Source organism: Opisthocomus hoazin, chromosome 6, assembly GCF_030867145.1.
Source record: "Opisthocomus hoazin isolate bOpiHoa1 chromosome 6, bOpiHoa1.hap1, whole genome shotgun sequence".
In the NCBI taxonomy this organism is placed as follows: domain Eukaryota; kingdom Metazoa; phylum Chordata; class Aves; order Opisthocomiformes; family Opisthocomidae; genus Opisthocomus; species Opisthocomus hoazin.
In genome coordinates, this window is record NC_134419.1 from 6,749,761 (window position 1) to 6,774,552 (window position 24,792).

At 43.9% G+C, this 24,792-nt stretch overlaps 1 protein-coding gene across 1 annotated transcript; it reads right to left on the minus strand.

The window, feature by feature from the left end:
• Positions 1-16,879: 16,879 nt before the first annotated feature.
• On the minus strand, positions 16,880-24,278 carry DMRTB1 (DMRT like family B with proline rich C-terminal 1). Its single transcript, XM_009939776.2, has 4 exons — positions 23,882-24,278; positions 21,983-22,215; positions 20,207-20,351; positions 16,880-16,986 (listed from the first exon to the last, which is right to left on the minus strand). The coding sequence occupies exons 1-4, from the start codon at positions 24,270-24,272 to the stop codon at positions 16,880-16,882; spliced, it is 876 nt and encodes a 291-aa protein (XP_009938078.2). The 5' UTR covers positions 24,273-24,278.
• Positions 24,279-24,792: the final 514 nt, after the last annotated feature.

A 24,792-nucleotide genomic window follows, 5' to 3' on the forward strand; every position in this document is an offset into this window, starting at 1 on the left:
AGGCTTACCCCAGAATATAATGGGCTTTTAGATCCTTTAATGAGTTGTGTAAGAACAGTGTATTAAGAAAAGTCATGCATGCCATACATCTCTCCCTCATTGTAAAACATTGTTCTTAGATTTTACTGCAGCCACAACAACTTTATCTTTTTAATTAAAAAAAAAAAAAGGGTATCAAATTTCACTAAGCTTAAGCGGGAAGAATATGTTCTGCGTTCCTGAAACCACATTGCAACACCAGTGAATTAAAAGAGGCAGGAGTGCAGGTATATGGAAGGGACAAACATGAGTAAAACTGAGGCTACCCTGGTGCTTGCCTGTGCCAGCTGATGCTTTCTCAAGTGAACCAAACCACCAGAGAGCGGGGAAATAGAAGGGACGACACCTAACACTGGGGCAAGCTAGGAGTTTAAGGGAGCTGACAAACAAAAGGGAGCACAAGCTAATGAGCTTCACTGAGTCCCACTAAGCCACTTTGCCCCCTACCTGGGGATGTCAGGGCTGCCATGCAATATAGGTCAGCTTCAGAAGACATCCAGCTGGAGAGGCCTGGGGCTTACAGAAGAAATTCACCTGTGCAGACACTTGGGTCCAGCCCCAATCTCTGGGCACATCCATTTGTCAGCACTCCCACCAGCTCTGTTTCCCTGGAGGCAGCGGGTGTTGTTGGATCTGGCTCTCGCATCACGAAGTTTCAAAATGAAATACTATGTCAAAAATATAAAATCCCACCTTCTGCTGCAATGTAAACACCATTCCACACACCCACGGAGTGCCTGGAGGAGCGTGCTGTAATCTCAGCATACAGCCCGACAGCCCGCGCCTGCCATCCCCTCCCAGCGCCGGGCACTGCTTAAGCCGTGGAGCCGACTTCAGCTTTCATGCATTATCTATAGCACAAAAAGAGGGTCCTCAGTAAATTACTCCCACAACACGACAGAAGTGCCCTAGCTTTCAGTAACAAAGCCACTTCAGGTGTCAAATTGCTTTGCCTTTTCCCACTTCATGCTGAAAGTGTCTTGACTATTTGGGACATGGAACAGAAAAGTGGCATAAAATAAGTATTCAGGATGTGTTTAGGACTGTAAGACTCCAGTTCTAGTAGCCACCAAATAAAGAATAATTCTAGTTCATGGTTTCGGCTCTGCTCTTAGAAAATGTGAATTTCTGCCCATTTTGTTATGATTTGCTGTGGCTTTTTTTAAGATTAAGTGATGAATACAGCAAGTCAGAGTCTGAAGACACCCGCATACCATTCCAAGTAAATGCTATTTCAGTCAGTCAGACAGTTGCAGTGAACAGCTTTTTCTAGCAGAGCTGGCTTCAGACACTGCATACTTGTAACAAGCTAAATCCCACCATTAAGAGGTTTAGCCCAGCTATGATTGTCAAAAGCTGTCTATCACAAGGCCTATTTCTCCTGTATTCAGAGAATTAACAATGAAAGTACTTTTTGACGTGCTAAATGAGATTTTGGGACACTTAACAAGAGTTGGCTCAAAAGCGCTACCTCAAGAAATAGAAAATACCAGCAATGTTGACACTGTATGACAAATTATATGTTCCTTAATATACTGTGTCACTCCATTCAGTTTTATAATTGGCACTGACTGTAGCTGAAATCTGATCCAAAGTATACAAAATTAACTGGCACTTGTTTTGTCCCTCTTAGCATTTTCTAGGCTACAGATCTTTGTAAATATTTACTTAGCAAGGTGGCATACTAATTTTTCCCATAAAATATACATGTCCATATCTGTAATGATATAATTAATTTTTTTCTGTTGGATGACAGGCTAGCTGTGTACAACCAGCTTAGACTGCAAGTGATGGGAAACTGCCTTTAGAGTTCAAGCAAAGAAAAACCTATATATAAAGATTATTGTACTCTTTGACTTCTGCCAACCTCATTAAAACTACTGAAATTACAGAGGTTATTAGCCAGCCCATACTTGCTCAACAGGGAGATTTTCAAGGAACCATTGTTCCAGGGAGAAGTACTGTCAGCATTAACTCTGGGGTTGCACCAGTTAAACCTCCTACTCAATACCCTCTTCTCCTGCACTGGGTAATGGTGTCTAATAGTCCTCATGGGCCTCTCCCCATGATTTTGTCCAATTCCTACTGAAATAATTTAGTCTTTTTGGTCTTGATAGCATTCTGTCACCTAACAGCGTGTACCCTGGAGTCTCCTTACTTTTTGCAACTGAGTTTATTTTGCATTTGCTGGCTCCCCAGTGATTAGGATTTTGTAAACCTCCGTTACGTCCATTCCCACATCTCTTTCACGACTCAAGTCCTAATCAGCTCTCCTAGCACGGAAACACCTCAGTTGTGCTTGCTACCTCTCCTCTCTCTCTGGGTCAGCCTCAAGCCACAGAGAGGAAGAGTATCTCACTCCCAGGAGCTGTCCTGGCTTCAGCTTCAGCTTGCTGTGCTTGGGGAAGAGTTGCAAGGACAGGCAACAAAGTGCTGGAAATTCCCATGGATGTTGCAGGGATCAGAAGTCAGGACACCACCTTCTCCCTGCCCTCCAACAAATCCGCATCTGGACACAAACGACTCAGTAATCCTATTAGAAACCAGCATTTCAGATCCATGCTGTAGTCCAAGCTCCATCTGCATTCACAGTAATGCAATTCAGGAGTGACCCAGATTTACAATAGATAAAACAGTGAGGTAATGCTAGTATGGGAGAAGAATTACATCCTCGTATGTATATAAACATGCACAAATATATAAATAAAACATTTCTATTTCTTAGAGAACATTGTAAACTCCTCAATAGCCTCTCAGTAGCAAAATCAAAGCATGCGTCTTGCACTTTTCTGGAACATTAAAATGCCATTTCCTTCTAAACAGAAGAAATTCAGCCCATGGTTGGCTTTATTTTCCCCTGAGTTGGTCAGAGTCATTGCAGAGATTTTCAGAAGTCTTGGAAGCACAGAGCTCTCCCTGGCACACCCACCGGCATCACTGCTTGCAGGTTTGTGTTTGGACATTAATTTTAAAACCATTTCCAAGGATTTTTTAACTGGGCCTGAGGATGTGCCAAACAAGTGAAACTGATTACAGACTCAAGCTCCTAGCATGAGAATTATTTGAAGAGGAGAAAATCTGCACTGGTTTTAATTTCCAAAGAACAGAACCAGCATTTTGGTTTCATTTTGGTTTCAGATACTTTCAGGACTTAGAATTATTCATATATACCTGACCTCTAAATGATGCTGGTCTTGTAGATGCAAATGACAGCTCTAATATTTCTTAAACATCATTTTCTAAGACAATGTGTGCTTATGTCATCAACTCTTTCTCATGCAATTATTTGTCAGTTAACACTTTCTGGTAGTGCCAGATCTGGCAACATTTTGGAGGGTGGATGCAATGATCGCCTGAAAGACACAGGCAGCACCCAGTTTGGATTATGTGACACCCAGCATGTGCATCAAGCCACATCCAGGACATGTCCCCAGACATAAGAGAACCAGTTGAAGATTCCTGGGCTGTGCTGAAGTTTCATCTCAGTCCTGCAGCCACACCATGCCATCACTATATTTATTTAGTTTTTATCATAATCACTTGAGCTTCTGAGTAACTGGAACAATTAGGGTGATTAATTGCATGTTTTCAATAAAAACAGAAGACCATGGAGGATTACATTACAGGCTAAATATTTTCAGAAAACTCTATCAGCTAGTAGACATAACAAATGCAATAGGTCCAATGCAACATGAAGCTGTGCACATTGTGCAAACTGGTTTGCTCTGGAACTCAGATCTCCTCAAAAGAAGCCAAAGTGTTTAAAAAAATAAACTAAGTCAGAGTGCATAGGGGGAAAAGAAATATTGACATGTGAGGCTGCTCTACCTCTAATATAAAGAAACATTGTTTTCCCTGTGGTCCTTTTATTGTCTAAATAGAAAGTGCAAAGCATAGGAGAAAGCACACAACAAGGCAAAGTGCACAAGTGAAGGTCATTAGCTTTTGCTTGGAAGCAATGAGTTACATTGAAAAGGAAAATTAGAAAAGCACACAGTGGGATACCTACAATACTGACACGTTCCTTAACGACAGCAAGAAGGCAAACTAACCTGCCTGCCACTACAACTCAAACAGAGGGAGGTTAAACCCAAGAACAGAAGATACTCACACTGAAAATTTCATTTGTTGAATCCTTGCTTAAAAATCTGGGCTTTCATCTTCTACTCATCAGTATGCTACTGAAATGCTTAAATACAGCTTCAGCCAACGCCTCTTTCTGGATTTCCTTGCAACCACCTGAGATCCGCTTTAACTAAACAGAGCATGAACGCTTACTGAGATACACTTTTGAAAGAAGAAACTGGACTCAAGAACATCCCTGCCATTAAAGCCATGCCAGTGGATGGCAGACTGTGAAATTCCCTGTAGGGGAAGGGAAGTCCTGGATTTCCCATAGCCATGCCAGACATGGCTCATCTATCACAATGTTGCTATCATGGCCATCATCTTCCTGGCTGTCTTCTAAAGAATATGACAGCTGCCAGTGTTGTATGATAAGCTCAGGCGTGCTCTGCAGAAAGGGTGCACGTCTTCGAGCAGGGCTAACAGGACAGGGCACTGAGGCAGGCAGACTTCTGTCAGCTGACAAGCTGCAGCTCTTGCCATCACCATCAAGAGACGCCTGACCCATGCTCCACACAGACAGGCCCTTGGCCAGCTCAGTCCAAACCAATCCTTAAGACCAGTGACTCTATAGGATCTGGTCCATGGTGCTCATCAGAGTCTTACCTTCAGCTGATGCCTTTATCAGGCTACTCAGTGAGGTGCACTATAAAATTTCTACATAAATAAAAAGCCAGCTTCTTTCGTTGCCCACACTACCACGTACTTGCTTGGTTACACAAAGAAAGAAGTGAATAGTGAAAGGTTTTATGTTCCATCTGCATGATTGGAGACTTTGTGCTTTAACACAAGCACCGGGGTCACAGGGCAGGAACATGGTGTTTTCTTTCCAGTCAGCATGAAACTGACATTTACTAGATGAGTGTTTTGTTCTATTTGTTTTAAGCTCATTACATTTTAACTCAGTTCAACAATGCTGGAAAACTTGACCAAACCCAATATTCTAGGGTGTTTAATCAACATGAACCGAATGTACAAATGTCTGAAATTTAAAATAAGAGTATATCGCAACAAAAATACATTCTTTATACCAGAAGCTCTGTCTTTTTGATTCCAGTCACTGCCAAGTGGTCATGTCTTTGCATTTAGGACATGTGTTAAACATTTCTCTTTAGTTGATAAATGTCTTCTCAATGCCAGTGTTTCTTGTGATTAATTATTGAAGAAATTGGCTTTTATTTTTAATTTAACTGCAGAATTTTTGTCAGACTCAAACAGGTAAGAGCTTAGCTATTTAATAAGAGAATAAGCAACCTGAATGTGTAAGAGGAGTGGAGGGCAGCAGAAGAGTGCTGAGGTACACATCAGTAGTATTTCTGTACATTCCCTCCAGAGAAGGCCTATATTTTCCATATGTGCTTTTAGGTTTCATCACATTCAGATCAAACAAAAAAGCAAAATGAAAAGACTGGCTCTTCTGCTGTCAAATGCATCTCTATTATCAATCCGAAAGAGATTACACACCAAAATTCTGAATGCATTTTCCTGCATCCTCCCTTGGAGCCTCACTTACTACGCAGGGGCAGGCATTAGCCCCAGCCCACATAGCGATTCAGTGCTGCCACCACCTTCTCCGCAGTGGGGACATGAAAGAGCTGCTGTGGCACACAATTCTGCCAGTACCTGGGTGCAGCCTGACTGGGATCAAGGCTCTTGGAGATGGGAGTTGTGGACACTTCGGCACAGCTCAGTGCTGGCAGGTGGACTCCAGCCAGGCTGGGTGTTGCTCTGTCCTACTTGTCATCCCAGCACATTTGTGATGGTTCTGCAATTAGGCACCCATCTTCCCTTTTGTTAGCTTTTCCATTGAAGGACAGTAATTTATAAACCGCATATTAAAACCCTGAATTTACTTCCTTTAGCTACAGGTTGTTACTTTTTAACACAAATAGACTTGTTGCTACAGGGCAAGAAGCAGCCTTCTCCAGCTTAGACCAAACTTTGCATTCAAATATCCAGTTTGTTATGGGGATACTAACTGCAGTTTGATCACTGCAGAAAAACACAATCAGTATCACCCTGAGAGCCCATTTCAATGGCTAAGTGACTGTACAACAAAATTTAATGTTTCCATTATCATTTTGGTCACTATCGTTATCAAGAGAAACATATGCTTATTCCTTCAATATTTCAGCACTTCATTCACCAGTTACACAGATTATTCTGAAGCCCATGGAGCTCTGACTTCATGTTTAAACCAACGTAGAGAAAAATTAATGTCATCAACAAGCACCAGTTCAGTGAGAACTTCTACAAGCATTAGAACCATTCATGAAAATTTTACTAAAGTATTTTTAAAAAATGCAAAGCCATTTTAATTCACTTCTTACTTATTATTCAGTACACTACTCTTAACCCATTTACACCTTGTAAAATACCCCTTAACAAGGAATAGAAAGACAACTAAAAAGTTCTGCTTTTTCTGACAAGACTTTTTTGTAAGCTGTAAAATATACAGTAGCTCCATTTAATGGGTAGTATTGTAAAATAGTGAATAAAACTGGCTAGTTGATGCTCACACATACAAGAAAAATGAACCACCTATTGGAAAAGATCTTATTTTCCCAGTTAGGGCACTAAAAACAGCCTCTCCAACATGAGCTTGGCTATATTAACACGAGGAGTACCTATTCATACAGGTAGTATTACTCAGCATTTTGCTGAGAAGAAAAAACTCACTTCTGATGATCCAGAAATACCCTAGAGAAAGACATCAGTCCGGCTCTTCATTTCAGTCACTGCTCAGGTTGAATAATTATATCACTACTCACTCAAAACCTGCAGATCATCCCCTCTCAAAACAGTTTGATTATTCTACGTGCTGAAACTTTCCAGTGCATTGAGGCTGCAGTTTCAACCTTTCAAGCCAAAGACAGGAGTCCCAGTGAAAGTCTTGCTTTGATGGTGAGCGGTTAATGCTATGCTCAGACTCCAAGTTAAGGAAAACACTTACATGACTGAGAGCTAGAAAACCAATCCCATGTGCAGCAGCTCACATTAACCGAAGCACCGGAGGCAGCTGCAAAGCATGGTGACTTAGATTTAATCTGCTTCTTGGGTTGAACTAACAGAGAGAGCTACACTGTTGTAATTCGTAACTCATGTAAGAAGTAGCTCGCACCCAAGTCAGATACTTCTGAACTGCACCAGTTCTGCATGCATTCTCCAAACAGTGACTCAGTCCTGCTCCTACTGAGAAAATGCCCCTCAACATCATCATGCATGTGTGGTTTATGCCTTCCACAAAGATTCAATTGAAAATGTTAAATTCTGCTTTGGAATTTTCATTTCAGAATAAGACTGGTAGGATATTCCAGCTAAATATCATAACCTGTCCTTTGCCACAGACACTTACGGTTTTGCATTCTGGATCACATGTTGCTTTTTTCCCACAGAATTAATGTCTTGTAAGGTTCTGAGCCTGCATTCTGATCATAATTCAATGTATAGTTTTCTTCACATTTTTCAGAGCTAGCCTGTGTTTTTGTTGCCTCTGACTGCACATCCATCTGAAAAGAGCTAAACTCACTGGATGAAACACTAGCCCTCCAACCGCAGTCACTTTCTTTGCACATTTCTGTTTTCTTACTCAAATTTATTTCTCTAAGCTGTGGCTCTCAATTAGTCAGGTGTAAAAGCATTTCTATTTGAGAGAAGAAAGTTTTGTGTTTGGTATGGACAAAGTCAATGTTCTAGAACTGTTGTGCTTGAATATATTAGAAGACAACCAAATGTTGGAAATTACGCTTGAAATACATTAAGTTGAAAAATGAACTGGGACCAATCCTAAGTAAGTTTGTGTGACTGCTACAAGGTACCCATTGGGTCTTTCTAGGCTCTGAGCTACTGCCATTCCCTCTATTTCTCCCTGCTGAAGACGCTGCTTCATCGTGACACATTCTAGCTCTTCACCTGCAAAGATTCTTCGTTTCCTCATCAAACTCAAGTCTAAAAACAGAATGCTATTTTTTTCTGGGAAGGAGGTTTATACCCTACAAGAAAAAAAAAAAAAAGAAGCAGCACTTCAGAATTGCCTTAATCGTAATCTACTGCTCTAGAACACTAGCACAAGACTATGCAAACCAGATCTGTCCACAGGCTGTACTCCCACTGGTTTATACTATACTCTCAGACACCATTTTGCTGCAAGCATTTCAAGTCCAAAAAAGGTCTGTAAAACCGTAGATCTGATGAAACCAGGATGACCATTAACTGCCTGACTTTACTCACTAGGCCTGAGGTAAGGTATTGAATAAAGCCTTCCTGACTCAGCTTCAACTACTGTATCACCCTGCTTCATGAATAATCCACTAAGAGCTAGCTCATTCAATGCCTACTTAAAAGCTGTATGATTTAAACACTGTAATAATCACTAATCAATTTGACAAGCTTGAGCTTAGAGGGGGAAAGCTAGAAACTTGGTAGTAAAATATCTTTGGCCAATCTTTTCCCTACAGTTACACAAAGAAGTTTATTTCTTTATATTACTATATAAATATATCTAAATCTCATGCAGAGAGGTCCTCAAAAACAGGGTCTTAAACTGAAGGTAACACAATGTAGGTCAAACTTCACCAACCACCACTGAGCATGCTCTAGGGAGAATGAATACCCGTCTGCCATACTGAAGCAAATGGACAGTCCTCACAGCGCATTATTCTCTTTCTTATAGCACTAGGACCTTTTAGGAGGCAAATTGAGAGTTGCCTACCCTAAAAGGCAAGTGCCTTCTTCAGCCCTAGTCTATTCTGTGGCACCAAGAGCAGCCATCACCCTCTGAACTATCTATTGCATGAGACAGACCACATTTCACTTGGATTTCTTCAACACATCCACCTGCATTTCTTCTAGAGAAACATGCTTACTTGTTTTAGACGTAATGGAAAATTCAAGCGACCCTGTTGGTAATCTGTTACACTAGTTAACTATCTTATTCTGAAGTTTCGATTTGAACTTGGAAACTGGCGTAAACAAACCAAATTAGTTTAGCCAGTAAGAAGTATTACAAGGACATAAATTGGTCTGAAAGAGTCAAATTTCATTTGACCTTGAATCTTCTTAGACTGAAGAAGTTCCACATGAATAAGCACAAGTCTCACAGGGCTAACATTTGGGCTAAATGTCCATTATAGCTAAATTTAAATTAAAAAAAATCCAAAGCCATGAATAACTGCATTGAATTACTCTAAAGTTATTTTGGCTTAAGTCTTGAATGTTTCCCTTTCCTGTTTTTAAGCTACAGGGTGTTTTTTCTTTTAGACTTTTCAAACGGTAAAAATATTCTGAAAGCATGAACTTTTTAAATGGGTATCAAATACAAAGCTACATCACGTACTGGTAACACATGTTACAGGCTTATTTATACCATGAAATGCAATGCCATATATGCCTTCCAAAACTTGATTTTAAACTGTAGTTAATACTTAGTATATGTAAGTGGCCAGACAGACACCTTACAACACGAACTTGTCCTTTTCATGCTAGTAAGGACTTAGATATGGTGACTGACAAAAGTTACCCATGTAAGTTAAGCTACAGATGTCCAACACAACTGACCTGCTAGCATGCACAAAGCTGCCTCAGCTTTTCCCAGCATGAGCAGAGCTAAGTGTTTGAGGTACCCCTAAGCCTTGCTGTACAAGAGCTGTGGCAAACCACAATCCTGCCACCATCACAGGTACCTCTCGGCACAGGTAAATGCTTTTCTCGGAACTCTGCTGGAGGGCTCTTTGCTCTGTACCGGCGAACAAGCACAAACACCCTGAAGACAGCCTTCTTCATGGACTGTTCTCCCTCTCGCACTACTACCAAGGCTGTAGTCAGACACATGCGTTGCAAAGGCCGGAGCACCAGCCCAGCCCAACCACAAGGTCATTGCTTGCACTCTCCTCCCCGACCCGTGCAACACACTGAGGAAATTCACAGCACGCGTGGCTACCGCGGCACAAAACCCGCAAGGGAACCACGACCTCAACCCGCGAGTGCTTGATCTATGTAAGCAAATGGCCATTTTACCACAGCAGGGCTCAGGTGCGGGTCCCGACGCTCCCACGAAGCCCAGGGAACCCACCGCGCTCAGCACAGCGAGGGGCCCGACCCCGCCGCACGCCTCACGCCGCCAACGGCCGCGCCGCCTCGCGCCCACGGCCGCGCCCGCGCAGAACTGCCGCTGCTCCTCCCGCCGCGCGCGCGAGGCTCTGAGGCTGGGGGCGCGCGACCCCTGCGCGGCTCTGCGGCTCCTGCCTCGTTACCGCCCGCCGATGAAGGGCCGGCCCCGCCCGCCCCGCGCAGCCCCTGACGGGAGGGTGTCCGTCCCCCGCCTCACACCCCGCTGCCCGGCGAGCGCTCGGCGGCGGGGTGAGGGGCGTTTCGGCGCAGGAGCGGCGGGGCCGGGTTGCCCCTCCGGCTGTGGGAAGGGTGCAGTGACCGCTCCTCTCTCTGACAGCCGCCGCGGTGCGCGTCTGCGGAAGGGGCTTGGCCGCGCCTTGGTCCTCGGAGCCGAAGTTGCGGGGTATCCCCGCTGTGCGGGCAGCGTTGGGCTGCGCTGGGCGCTGGTGGGGGACAGGAGGCTTTCTGCTCCGTACGGCACTGCCAACCCACTACAAGGGAACATGGGTCCAGCTTCTGGTTTTCCATCTTCCTCTGCAGTATTCCCTTTGAGTACCCCAGGGGCTTTGCCTATCCAACTGCTTCATTAATGACCTGGATGAAGAGTTAGAATGTACCCTCAGCAAGTTTGCTGATGACACCAAACTGGGAGGAGCGGTGGATACACCGGCAGGCTGTGCTGCCATTCAGCGAGACCTGGACAGGCTGGAGAGTTGGGCAGAGAGGAACCTGATGAAATTCAACAAGGGCAAGTGCAGGGTCCTGCACCTGGGGAGGAACAACCCCATGCACCAGTACAGGCTTGGGGCAGACCTGCTGCAGAGCAGCTCTGCGGAGAGGGACCTGGGTGTGCTGGTGGATGACAGGTTGACCATGAGCCAGCAGTGTGCCTTGGCTGCCAAGAAGGCCAGTGGGATCCTGGGGTGCATTAAGAGTGTGGCCAGCAGGTCGAGGGAGGTTCTCCTTCCCCTCAGCCCTAGTGAGGCCCCATCTGGAGCACTGTGTCCAGTTCTGGGCTCCCCACTTCAAGAAAGATGAGGAGCTACTGGAGAGAGTCCAGCGGAGGGCTACGAGGATGATGGACTGGAGCATCTGTCCTATGAGGAAAGGCTGAGGGAGCTGGGCTTGTTCAGCCTGAAGAAGAGAGGGCTGCGAGGGGACCTTATCAATGCTTATAAATATCTGCAGGGTGGGTGTCAGGAGGATGGGGCCAAACTCTTTTCAGTGGTGCCCAGTGACAGGACAAGGGGCAACGGGCACAAACGGAAGCAGAGGAAGTTCCATCTGAACTTGAGGAAGAACTTCTTCCCTCTGAGGGTGACGGAGCCCTGGAACAGGCTGCCCAGGGAGGCTGTGGAGTCTCCTTCTCTGGAGATATTCAAGACCCACCTGGACAAGGTCCTGTGCAGCCTGCTGTAGGTGACCCTGCTTTGGCAGGGGGGTTGGACTGGATGACCCACAGAGGTCCCTTCCAACCCCTACCATGCTGGGATTCTGTGATTTAGACGAAAATTATTTTATTATTTCTCTGATTTTTTTTTAAAGTTCGTCTCTGATTCATTTCTACGCCATCGTTGCACTGGCCATGAAAAATACTGTAAAGTGTTTTGAGAAAAACAAAATCCAGCTGGAGACGCAGGCAGTAAGGAAAATAAAGTAAGCAGGTGTGGCCTCTGCAGATCTCTGGGCAGCTCTGGGGAGTGGGATTACTAGCCCTGCGCATGCCTTTGGAAAGGCGGGCAGGAAGATGGCCAAAGTGCCTTAAAAACAAATTTGTAATCCCAGGACGGAGGAACATCAGGAAGTAAAGAACCATTTCGCAGTGTGAGACAGTCCACGAGGAAGGGAACGTAAAAAATAGCTGCAGGTACATGAGGCTTTTCAATTACTTGAATGTAAGTGTATATTTACTGTTGGAAGAGCATGAGAAGCAGTCGATTTGCACCTTGATCAAAAGAAAACATTTCTTAATGGGAAACAGAGGCTGTCATGAAAAACTAGGAACGTTCTCCCAGGGAACTATGCATATGAGTATTATTTAAACCACATTTTGTAAAAATAAATAACTATATAATAACTATAAAACCCTGACAGTAATTAGTAAATGAAACCAGAAATGCCTCTGCTAAAGACAGTTGCATAGAACAAAAGTGAAAACAGTGTGAGATCACAACTGGGCCATCATTAGATCCATAGGGGATCACCCTATGAAGTCAGTAGCAAGGTCACCACTAACATTGCCCAGCTGAGGACAATATCCAAAGAGCCAGTGGGAAGGGCCAGTAAGGAGAAACAAGAGAAAAATGTTACCCACTGTACATAAAAGTAATACCAAAATAAGCCTGGGGTTTGGGTAGGGGCTTTTTCAGAAATGTTCTAGCCTAGGCTCTTCAAGCCTTACTCAGGTATGATAAGAAATACCTGTGAGGATACAGTAAATAAGTAAATTGCATAGGTGGGTGGATTGGGCACATCGCTGCCTGGTCATCTGTGGTGGATCTAGAGCTCTTTCAATGGCCTGGGCTGCAATAAAACATGTAGTGACACTCTGATTTCAGGAATAGATTCCACAAAGTCTTTCTTAACATTTGGATTTCTCCCTTACGTTCTGGCAAGCTGAGACACAACTCTGTGACTAATGCTAATGTTGCAGTAGTAAAATATTGGGCAAAAAAGTAGGAAAACCAGACCCACTTGCCCATAAGAATGATTTAATTAAACTTTCCACTGTTCCAAAATAGGTATGTTTCACATCATAAAGAATTTTTCTGTCATGAAAATTATTTTTTTAAGGGGAGGGAGAATTTTGTTTGCAGCAAGCTGACTTTATTGGTAGGCAATTAAATATTTCTTTGGATTGCTGTTCAAAATTAATTACTTGTTAATGTGGAAAAAACAGCTATAGTCTTGCTGTGAATTCAGAGGTTTCCAACTGGGTGCATCTAATTCCAAGAAGAAAAAGAAAAAAAAGGCCTAGAAAGAGTGTTATAATTACTGTCATACAAAAACCTGCTTAAGTCCAGATGTAGAAGCCGATACCACAGAAATGTTAACATCTAGCAGTTTGCTGCAGGGCAATGACAAATGAATCTTACATATGTTTGCAGAATGGACACATTACGTGTTCCTTCTAGAATCCTTTGGGTTTCTTTTTTCCAAAGCTCCTACAGAAAATGCAAATCTACAATAATGTCAGGTTTTGGACAGTGTCACAGACACCTCTGTATGAAACTTGGATCCTAAACTTGCATACCTAACCACCGTTGTCAACTCTGTACCCTCTCAAATAATTCCACTGAAAGTAATGAAATTAGTGGTGTGAGTAAACGTTAAAGAAGTGCTTCCTAATTTCAGGTTTTCCCCTTCAGTGTACAAACAAAGCTTGTTGCTCTGTGATGACCTAGGGGCTTCCAGTGAGGACAGAGGACTGACAGAAGTGCCAGATGTTAGGAATCATATCTTTGGAAGTTCAGATCTATTTAGTAAGTGAGTCAATTCACAGAAATCAGAAAATAAGTAAGATGACAAATGCTGTGTGCAGAATTCCTTCTGCAGTCAGTAGCAGCTTGCATGCAGAAAGATTTCAGAAGTGGGTATCATAGCTAACTTTTCTTTTTCTCCCCAGATTTTATGAATTTGACCAAAGTCTATGTGGCTTCAGCCTTAATAAAAAACAATAAAATTCTGGGATGATTTAGGCTGGAACAACCTCTGAGTGACTTGTCTAATCCAAATAATTCCATTTCAATCCAAATTGATTTCATTATCCCTAAGTCATTTATTTAAATAAATGGAGTCAGAAAACATCACAGAGTTTAATTATTGGAAACATTGGTTGGCACTAAGTTAGGAATTAAAATTACTCACTTTGAAGTCCTTAAGTGCACAGTATGACAACGCCAGTTGTCAAGGAACATTTTTTCCTCGGTTAAAAAGGACAAGCTGAGCATAAAATGGAAGAATGAAACCTTGAATTATCCACATAAGCTAATTCTTTCTGTCAGCTGGGGAGTTACTCGCTTTAATTCTCCTACCATTTACTTTTCCATGCAGAGATAGGTGCAAGAACTCGGGGACAAATCTTCCTAAAATGTGAAAATCTGAAATGACACCAAACAAAGTTTGACTGATGATACGATTATGCATACTAAACAGTATTGGCCTCACTGTTGATGCTCTAGGAAAGCTAATTGTAACTGTTCAACTGTTAAGACTTTAGACTGGGGTAAATACCTGTCATTTCCTTACAAGGAGGCAATCATGCTGGTCAGACATCATTTGCCTCTGCTCCTGGTCACCTTCATGTTCTTCACATGTATGGAAGTAGCAAGGTTAGGTAATGGTTTTGCATCTACTTTGCCACAGCTGACATGATGTTCTAAAACTGAGTCATATCCTCAACTTTCTCTTCTCCAAACTGAAGACTCTAGTCTATTTTTAGACTCCCCTTGTAAGGCAACTCCTCCATCTCCTTGTTCAGTTTAGTTGCCTTTCTCTGGCTCCTCTTCAAACTCACTACATCGCTCTGGAGATGAACACTGGTCTGTGGCAATGCAGTGAAAGAGATCCTACTGGAGTGGCATACCATCACTCAAACAGCCAAAGTAAAGGCTGAGGTTCACTCAATGATAGTTCAAAAGGATGGAGGAAAAGGAAAAGGCATTTGGCTTGGCAATCTGGAAGCGGTCACTGGCACAGCAAAACAGAAAACAGTACTGTATCTGCAGTGTATCTACAATGACTGCGCATTACAGTCAGTGAAATGGGCTGGATCCATCTTGCTTTGAGACTTAAGGAGTAATACAACACCGAATATGACTTTAGAAAAATATCTGGGAAGGAGACTATTTAACTGTTCGTCTTGTACATTACTATTTCCTTAAATCATTATATTATACATATAAAAAAATAACCCTCCATCCACAGAGGAACCTGCTTTGTGGGTGCTACTGGTATTTCTATTTGTAGATTATTTTATTTTGAAAAGAGCTTTGCTGTATCTGGACACCTTAAAGAAGCACCCAGATTTTCCCAAGCAAACAGCTGTTTTAAGAGGAGGTTTGGGGCACTCCTGGGAGCAAAGATACTGTTATAAATCTAGTATATAGCAAGTTGTACATCAGATTATTTTCTGTAGATACATGTGGTTTTCAGTCTGCTGCTTGGCAGTTCTAAGTTTGCCACTTTCACTTTTGCCCCAAAACGCTGTGTGCTGAAAAGCATTTCAGCAGATCATCTACTACATTAAAAAAAAAAATTAGCTTACTGTAATTTCTTTACATCTTGCATTGAACAAAGGATTATTAGTACAAGTAGCAGAAATAAAGAAGTTTATTTTACTGTGCTCACCTCTACAGCAGCAGTCAAAAGTTGTAGAAGAAAAATACTGAAGCCTAAATCTCTTGCCAGACAAGTTTGTTACACAGAGCTGTTCAGAGCAACATCTGACATTTAGCTAGAAAAACTGCTTGTAGATATGCAAGCCTCAAATCATCAAAACCATACCAACAATTTAATGTATCTTTTTTAATTATACAAAACTCCCCCCCCAATTATTCAAACATTAACAACAAATCCACTTAATACAAAACCAGTTCCTCTAGGCAAAACAGTAGAGGAATGTACCTTTCATTTTTAATTAAACACTATCATTGAAAATTATAATATGTATGGATTTGACTAATTATTATTCTAAATGGTGTTTTGTCCTAGTTTCCTAGGCAATCTCTCCAAACCTTTAACACGCCACAGCGCACTTCCCATACACGTGTATAAAGCTGTCTACATGAGCCCTTTAGAAACAAATAGTACTGTTTAGTTTCAGCTGCACTGAGTTAAACAACATTGAAATTATGTATAAACCATCAAGGACATTAAAAATCCTGAAGCCTATGTGACATGAAGTGATTCCAAATCAGTCGGTCCTCAACCTGAACGGAAGGTGCCTTAAAGGCAGTTCACCCAGAAAACAATGTGGAGGCGCTGGATTTCAGCCTGTATCAGACCTTTCTGCAAATTCCTCCCACGCCCTTCTTGACAAGCACCTACTGTTCCCTAAAACTGCTGAATCCAGTAAATCATGTCCTCGGGCAGCCAAGTATTTCAGCAGCCCAGAGTGTCTTCCCATCTGCTCTCACTCAGTCTTCAGGCCCCACATCACTTAACTCTTCCATAATGTTCAGAACCAGGTTTCCTTTACAGAAAATTGATATACAAACAAGACATTTTTGACTACTGTCATGAACACGAGAAGTCTACAGAACGTACGTGGCTCTGCGACCTGACTCCAAAGTCAGGGAGCCTTCTAACCTCAGCAAAAGAAACAGAGTCCTAATCATTTGCTGCTTCCACCTGCTTCAGGGGGAGGGGATTTACCACGGCTCTGGCAAACCTCTTTTTAAGAACAAGGGCTTTACAGTGCTAGGGAGGCAGAGCTATGAGCCTGGTAGCTCTAACATGATCACAAAGTGAGGCAGGGGACTAATCCCCTTCTTCTAGCTGTTATGACTGCTGAGTGACTGAAGTGTCACTCTGCCCTCATATTAACTAAAACTCTCCTCAGAAATGAAAATAGCGCTGCCTGCTACTCAGCTCTTCTCCAGCCCATTTACTCGTTAGAATATACAGACTGTTCTCTGGTTGTTTCTTCTGGGGAAGAAGATGGCTGTCCAGGTTCATGAACCACCCCTGAATCCTGACTGTCAGCTTCAGTAGCTGAAATAAGAATGAAGAATAGAAAAAGGTCAAGAGTCAACACAACACAAGGTCAACATAAACAATCCAAAAACCCCAAACCCTGTATTTCAGTCTGCATTACACCTGGTATCAATCACATTTCCAGAGGTAAATTCTCAATGCAAAATTACTTTTGTCAATCCAGTTTGTTTTTCAACCCTGTTAATTCAAAGGCCCTTGACATTAAGAGCTGCAGCTCTCCGAGCTGAGATACCGCACGTCAGGCAACAGTTGATTGTTTCAGCGGTGCTTAAAGAAATGTAGCAAGAGTGCTTCAAGCTGGCAAGTGTTGAAGCTGCCCTGAAACAGGAGAACGAGACAAACTCTTTTGCCCACTTAACCACAGTGAATCTATGCCATGCCTTTTTAACACTCTGGTGAATTCTCAAAGGCCTTGACAGACTAAATAATGCCTTCTTCAAATCTGGCTAGGGACTTTCATTTTATAAAGTATTTACTTGCCAATTTGCATGAAAAGCTCCCTCATTTTCTCACAGGCAACTTGGGGTTTTTTTTTGTTTTTCTGTGGCTTGCTCTTTCAGAAAGCCAACAATCTACAATCAGACTCTATCCTCAGATGCTGTCCTGGCCGTTTCACTGGACATACCTTGTGTTTATTTTGTCAAATCTCCATAACATTACTAGTCAATACTGCATGACATTGTGTAACAACATGGCCTACACTTCACATCACCGTTGTAAACCTAACTGGCCTCAAGCATTCAACTGCAGTCAGCTATTGACTCAGACGTTTCTGGCAGCAGCTTCTAGCCTTGGAAAATCTTTTTCAGACAGGACTTCATGGGGTTTTTTGCCTTCATCTCAGATTCCCTTTGGGGCAGAGATCACAGACATTTCTTCTCACCATCTGACCCCTGCTAGAGTTTTCTATGTCCATTGTCCTGCAGCAGCTTTGCCAGAAATCCCATTTCGCCTCCGATTCCGGAGGTGTCTCTGGAGGAAGAATGTTCCCAAGTCTGACTGCAGGTTTGAGTCAGTTTCTTTCTCGGGAAAAAAGATGTGATGCAATCCTAACACATCCCTGTCCACTAAATGTTACAGCTTTTCTCTTTTTTCAAGTATCTTGAATACCAGAATCAAGGAATTATTAGTTTCACCATAGCTTCCCTCTCCATCTGCATCTTCAGCTGGCAGGCTGTTTTGTATATGACCTCATGCAGAAGTATCCCCCCTCACTGGGTCACAATTGCAAATTCCTACATATCCTGGAGCACAAACACTATGTAGTGGAATTAATTTGTACTTTCTCCATAGTACTAAGAAAACTGGATTGTTCTCTGAGCACCAGAATGCATTATGCGTTGTTTCCTATGGCTTTGTGCCTGGGTTGTGATTTCCCTAGTGTGTAATAAGGGCTGAGGTCATTAGATGGCATTTTGCTCTCAGGGGAGGGGGGGGGGGGGAGGAGGGTGCTCTCATGACATCCATTCTCTGTCCAGTTGCCTGTTCTCATGATTGTTAGGCCAGTACAACTTCACTCTACCAATACAGAACTGGATATCAATTCCTCTGTTTTCCTCACACAATACCACTACTTCTCTCTATGTCTCTCATGTTTGTCTGCTACTCCCAGTTCCCTCCCATTCCCACACACTCAAACAGAATAGCTGCAGTGCCCGACAGGTTCTCTGCCACTGCAGTATCCACCAGATCTTTTGTCCCCTCCAAATCACAATACCCCTCAATCCTCACATACACTTTCTGGTTTGCCTGCCAGCCCTCAGTTTCCTCTCTTCCCTTCAAACTCAGCCCATATTATTTCACCTCCAGCACATCAGTATCTCCTACATGCTGTATTAAAGTCCTAATGCCTTTGTTGGTATCTTAAATACATTTCTACAATGTCTGTACACCACCCCCCCGCCACATTCTTCATATTCCCCTTGTCCACCCCATCTCCTGCTTATTTTTCTTTGGCTTTCAAGCCAGACAAGAAGCAGGTATGCTCTGACTGCTCTGAAGATTTGTGCCCGCTGCTGGGCTGACTGGCAGGCACTTGGTTGTTGGCCAAGGTACACACACGTCAGTCAGGAACTGAGTGCAAGCTGACAGCCAGCCAAACACCACAACAAACCATTTTGTGGGAGGCATCTGCTTCCCTTGCAGATCAATATTGTCTAGGCCTGTGATCACAACAGATATGTTTGGCTGAAGTTTGGCTGAAAATAACTAATCGGTTGAAAAGTTATGAGAGGACTGACATTAACAGAAAATGAGACTTCATGAGCCTTATGTTGTCGAGAAACCAGCCCAAAAAATGCCCCACTTATATTTTGTCCCACATAACCACTATCAACATCTTTTCAATTCAAATGAGATAATTACACTCCTCTATTTCTCCTCCCTCTTACACAAGAGATTTGATTTTTTGCTGGGTAATTATTGTAATCTGTTTCATAAACAGATTAACAATTTTTTATTGTGTTCGAGAAGAGAAACAAAGTTTTATTTATTTATCTGCAGTTTCAAAAAGAATTTAAAATAAAACTGGCTGTTCACTCATGCAGTGCTAGCGGTTAATTCTCTAGGCAGCTCTACCCTCTTGTGGTCACAGCTAGCTGCAGCCAAATGAAAAACTTGCAACTATAATCACAAATAGGCACAATACATGAAAGAGACACAAAAGAGAGGGGCACAAAGATGTAGCCCATGCCAGAAATTTAAAATCCTGTGAGATTCAATAAAACAACTTGAGATTTTGAAGATACAATCTTTCATTTCAAGCAATTAAAATGCAGGATTTTCAGATGAACAAGAAATTTCATATTGTTCCGCATTTTTTAACATTTTGTCTAAATTGCAGCAGAGCCAAGTAATTTTTATAATATGTCCTGCCAATTAGCTATTTAGAAAAAAATATTTGGAGAACATCAGCAGATCATATTCTGGAATGCCTCTGAGTCCTGGGGCGTCCAACGTCCGTGTGAGGTTGAGGTGCTTGTCAGCTGGAAAGCCCAAGCACGTCAGGCTGCTTTCCCTAAGTCAGGCCTGCCTAGAGCTGTACAAGCCGGCAACCTGTCCTGGAACTTCAGGAGCTCAGTCCTGGCTCCATCACAGTGATCTGTGAAGCCCTGAAAACTGGCTAGAAGCAGGGTCTCCTGAGGCTTCCAGCTCTGTGATTAGGTATTGAAACCAGGTTAAAACTGAATCTTCGAGGGCTCATCTCATACTTCCTTACCATGAGCTTCCTTGGTTGTTTCAGCCAACACGTTCAGTGAAAGGGGAGGTGGAATGTAATGAATCCCTGGCAGAAAACTTGGTGGGATGAACTGAGGCAGAGGAGTGTAGTACCCTTGATGGAAATCTCCAACTCCATCTGGAATCTGCGGAAACACATGAAGCAAAGCACCTTCCATCTGAAGGCTCTCTCCAGGACAAATCTGCAGTATCAAACAATTTCTGTTTAAATTTTTACCTGTGAATGTTACATTTTTTTGTCCATTTTGTGGCAATATGCTGCCACATTTGTGCATGTATTAGCATGTGCAAAGCCTGTGCATAGAGTAACATGCTGAAACTGAGAAGTAGCAGCTTCTCAGACCATGTCTCAGCTGAAACTGACCTTTTAAGTCCTCATCTTCTGCTCTCTCATTAGAGTAGATGATTTAAACCAGGAGCGGCTCACCTTCACCACTGACCTGGTGCACTTGCCACTGAATAAGTCTAGAAGTCTTCATGTAAGAGGCAACCTAGGAAATGCTCCTTGCCACCACCTCCCTGCTAGGTATGGATTCTCCTCTGAGCCCAGGCAAGTGAGTGGCTCTACCTACACTGAGGGGCTGGTGTGCACCACAGGGTGCCCCACAGCCCTGGTCTTCTGTGATCACCAGACCTGTTAGAGCATGATAAAACTCATTCCGTGTGGAAGGAGAGATTTCCATCCCTCGGAAACAATAGCATCAAACAGGAGCATTTCTCTCTTGGATCTGGCCATGCACCCTAGTACAGATAGAGCTTGTACGAGATCTTTCCATCTGTTTCAGGACAGTTAAAAATTAAATTCAAAACCACATACAGTGATAGTCTAGACAAGGCATTTCCCAACTTGTGCATATTCAGCCCACCAGGACTCAGACTGCTGCCAGCCACTCTCTTTCTCAATAACCCCTAAAACGGGACAGGGAATTTCTATGCAAGTGTAATAAATCTAGTAGTCTTGAGGCAGATCACTCTAACATGAACCAATGAACTGTACTCCGTGCAGAGAGAGTAACGCATAGCAGCTGGAAATCTGATAATGTGCCCAACTGTGGTAGAAAAACTGGACACTACCAGTTTAAACCAACATGACTGACAGCACTGAAAGGAACTGGAAGTGCTCACATACCCCATTACAACTGACAGGCAATTCAGCATCTTTTTTTCTTACCATGTCTGTGTGGTTTGAAGGTGTGGGCTCTATGATGCTAAATATCATTTTTCATCTGAAACCACAACAATTTTCCACTGGTTTTGAGAAACTAAATGTTTCAAAACAGAGATATCCAATTATACTGATTCGCTTCCTTGTGGAAGTTGATTTTCCCCCCTGTTCTTCTCTGCGGCTCTGGTGCCTTGGCCAAGCCCTGACACTCTCCCTCCCCATTAGATTGGTCGTGCATGGAAGAGGAACCTCCCGACACATATTCTGTGCCATCTACGCTGGCTCAACACGGCCATATTAAGTGTCTAACTGCCATCATTCCAAAAGGCTGTTGCAGATGTTAGCAGCATGTATGAGCCTTTAAACACTTCAGAAAATCTGGCCCCTTGCAAGTGGGTGGGTGTGCTTTTCTGGGTTCAGGTCAGACTATTAACATCATCACTTGCTAATGTTTTCTTCAGTATAATACATCAAAATGCTGTGAAGTAACTTATAAGCAGGGTAACTTTTCACAGGTACGTTAACAGCAAGAAGGCAGCTAAAAGTGAAGACAGAAGTATTTCCAGAAGTAATTAAAGGACCACTACTTACTGATGCAGAAGCTGCATTCCCTGGCCCATAGTTGCTAGGAATGGGTCGGAAACCTCTCTGCAGTGGTATCCCTGGAGGTGATGGTGCTCCCCTACAGTTTGACGGATTGATGGCAAATCCCATGGGAAATGGGTGGTAAGGATACACCCCAGAACACCGAGGGTACACTTTCGGAGATTCTCTCTCCAGGTATTCTGGCTTGACCATGCATTCTGGAGGAAAAGCAGGGTGAGCTTGGAAACAACAAGAAAAGAACAAATGAAAGTATCCATGTAATCCTGGATGTTCAGTAGAAGTAGCTGCAGGACCAAATTCCACTCTCAGGCAGGAGAATCTGGCCCTTTGGTTTCACGCTTAGCTGCTCATGAGTTTATTTCGAGATTTTTTAAGGAACTAAGGAAAGGTGCAGCAGATGATACTGTAATGCAGAATGATCTGCGTTGTTTTCTGCCTTGTGCATTGTGAAGCTAGTCCTTAGTAAATCACTGGCTGCACAATCTTATGGAGTACATCAGCAACAGCAAAGCAACCTACCTGAAGACTTTTAACTCTAGCACAACTTAAAACAAAAATCTACAAATAGAGTTCTTTAGTCCTATCTGTCACTTCTTAAATTAATTTACAGACAAAGGCTCAATTTTAGGGACATACACAGGCAATTTCAGATGCACAAATCAGTTAATTCCTTTGTTTTTTATCTTGCATCTGGAGCCTTATATGGCCTTTCCAAAGTCTTAAAAAAGAGAGTGATTATTTGAATACGAATAGGGTCTTTCTTGTCTGCACATCCTCCTGTTGATAGAGGAGTGGAACAATGTGCTTCAAGACTAGGTTGACTTCTGGAGTACTAGAATTATACTATTTGTCCCTAACCTTTTTTTAAATTTGTCAGCAGGTTAAAAGTGTTATTAAGGGAAGGACTGACAGGCACATATACAGCTAGCGTCATCCATAAATACAACTTTCTTAGGAAAAAAAAAAAAAAAAGAACAGTTATTGGCAGATTAGGTGGGAACTAGAGCTGTCTGAAATTATTCTCTCCCCTGGGCTTCTCAGAACAGCATTTTGTCTTGCAGGCTGCCAACTCTCCAGAGGCTCAGACTAATGACTGTTGCAGTCAGTAGGGATTTCTGTAAAATTACCACAGTAAATAGTAATAGTATGAAGTTACTGTAATAAATAGTAATAAACTAGAAAAGTCACATGAAAGACTCTGTTAAAGGAAGCAATTTAAGAGGTGACAGACCATACAACTGTTCCACCTGCAAAATCTATGCTCTGCTCTTAAATACCAAATGCGCGTTTACACCAAGTGATCCCAGCCAAGTTCAGTCTTTGCTACAGGAGTTAAGGCCAAAAGGCCTCTTTCTTTTACAGTGCTATCATAAAATGCTTGCTTCAGGCAGCTGCAGCGGTAACTTCCCCATTTACCTGCCATCGCTGAGTTTTTTGGCACTTTTGTTGCTGGAGGCTTGTGCCTGGGACTTTATAAACAGTGAGACAGCGCTCAGAGAAACACGCACCAGCACCTGCAGTGCACAGTGGATCACAGTCTGGTTTCCCTCCCAGACCGATTGCCCTCTCAGAGCAAAGCCACTTGCTTAAGCTTCAACTTTGCAATGAGCGGCGAGGCTGCGCACCTTGCTCCGGCTGCTGCGGAGCTGCGCGTCCCGTGCTGCAAACCCCGCAACAGGGAAAATAAATGCAGGGTTGCACCTTCAACATGGAAGGTGAGTACCTGTCTCCACTGAGCAAGGAAAGAGGGAGAGACAGCAGGAACGGCTCTCGGGGGAGCTGGAGCCCAAGGAATCAGCCGGTGTTTGATGGGGGGAAGAAGAGGATGAACGCAGAAAGGAAGATGGCGGGACAGGGGGAGAGGCTCTGGGGCCTGGCTCTTACCGTAGTCCCAGAAGGGAGGGCTGCTGGGAGGTGGCGGTGGCGGCCCCCTGCCTTTGCTGTTGCTGCCGGCAGGCTGGGTGCCCCTCGTCTCCTCATGGCTGCCCTGCTCCAGAGCACCGGCGGCCACACCAGGGCCTTCGCCTGGGGGAGCGGGCCCTGCGTCTGCCCCAGCCGGGGGGTCGGGCACCTGCTGCCTCAGGGCCTTCTGGGCTGCCATGATCTTCTGGCGCTCGGTGACGAGGGCGCACTTGTTGCACAGGCAGAGCTTCCAGCGGCAGTGGCCAGCATGGCCCTTCACTGGCACCACGAAGCCGTGGTTACGGCAGCGGGAGCACTTGGGCGTCCGCAGCGCCGCCTTCGCCACCAAGGCTGTGGCTTCCTCGGCCTCCATGGCACACCGGCCCTGGCTAACCCCCCTGGCACGACTGGGCTGGCTCCTCAGGGCTCTTATATAGGGCATGGCCACTGTTGCCCTGGCATGTAGCAACCTGGGCAGGCGGGGCAGGAGAGCCCACGGCAGCGGGTGGGGAATGCCCTGCTCCGGGGAGCCTGCAGCACAGCAGCCCCACCGGCCTCCCCTCCCTCAGCCGGGCATGGCTGTGCCTGCCACGTCCCCCTGCAGTCCCCGGGGTGTGGGCTGGAGCCAGACCTCAGCCATGGGGGCTGGAGGAAGAGACGGAGAAGAGACTGCACCTGCAAGAGCCTGGGGAAACATGCAGCAGTTTTAGTACATGTGCCTGTGCTGGTGTGTGCAGAGATGGGGAGTTTTGGCCAGGCAGGGTGTGCATGGGAGAGAAACGCAGTGTCCCTCACAGTACTGCCTTGAGTGATAGTTTTCCCTTTTGGCACGTTAACATCTGCGCTCACTTTCATACCTCTCCTGTATTCGCTTTTAATATGCACAGGATTTC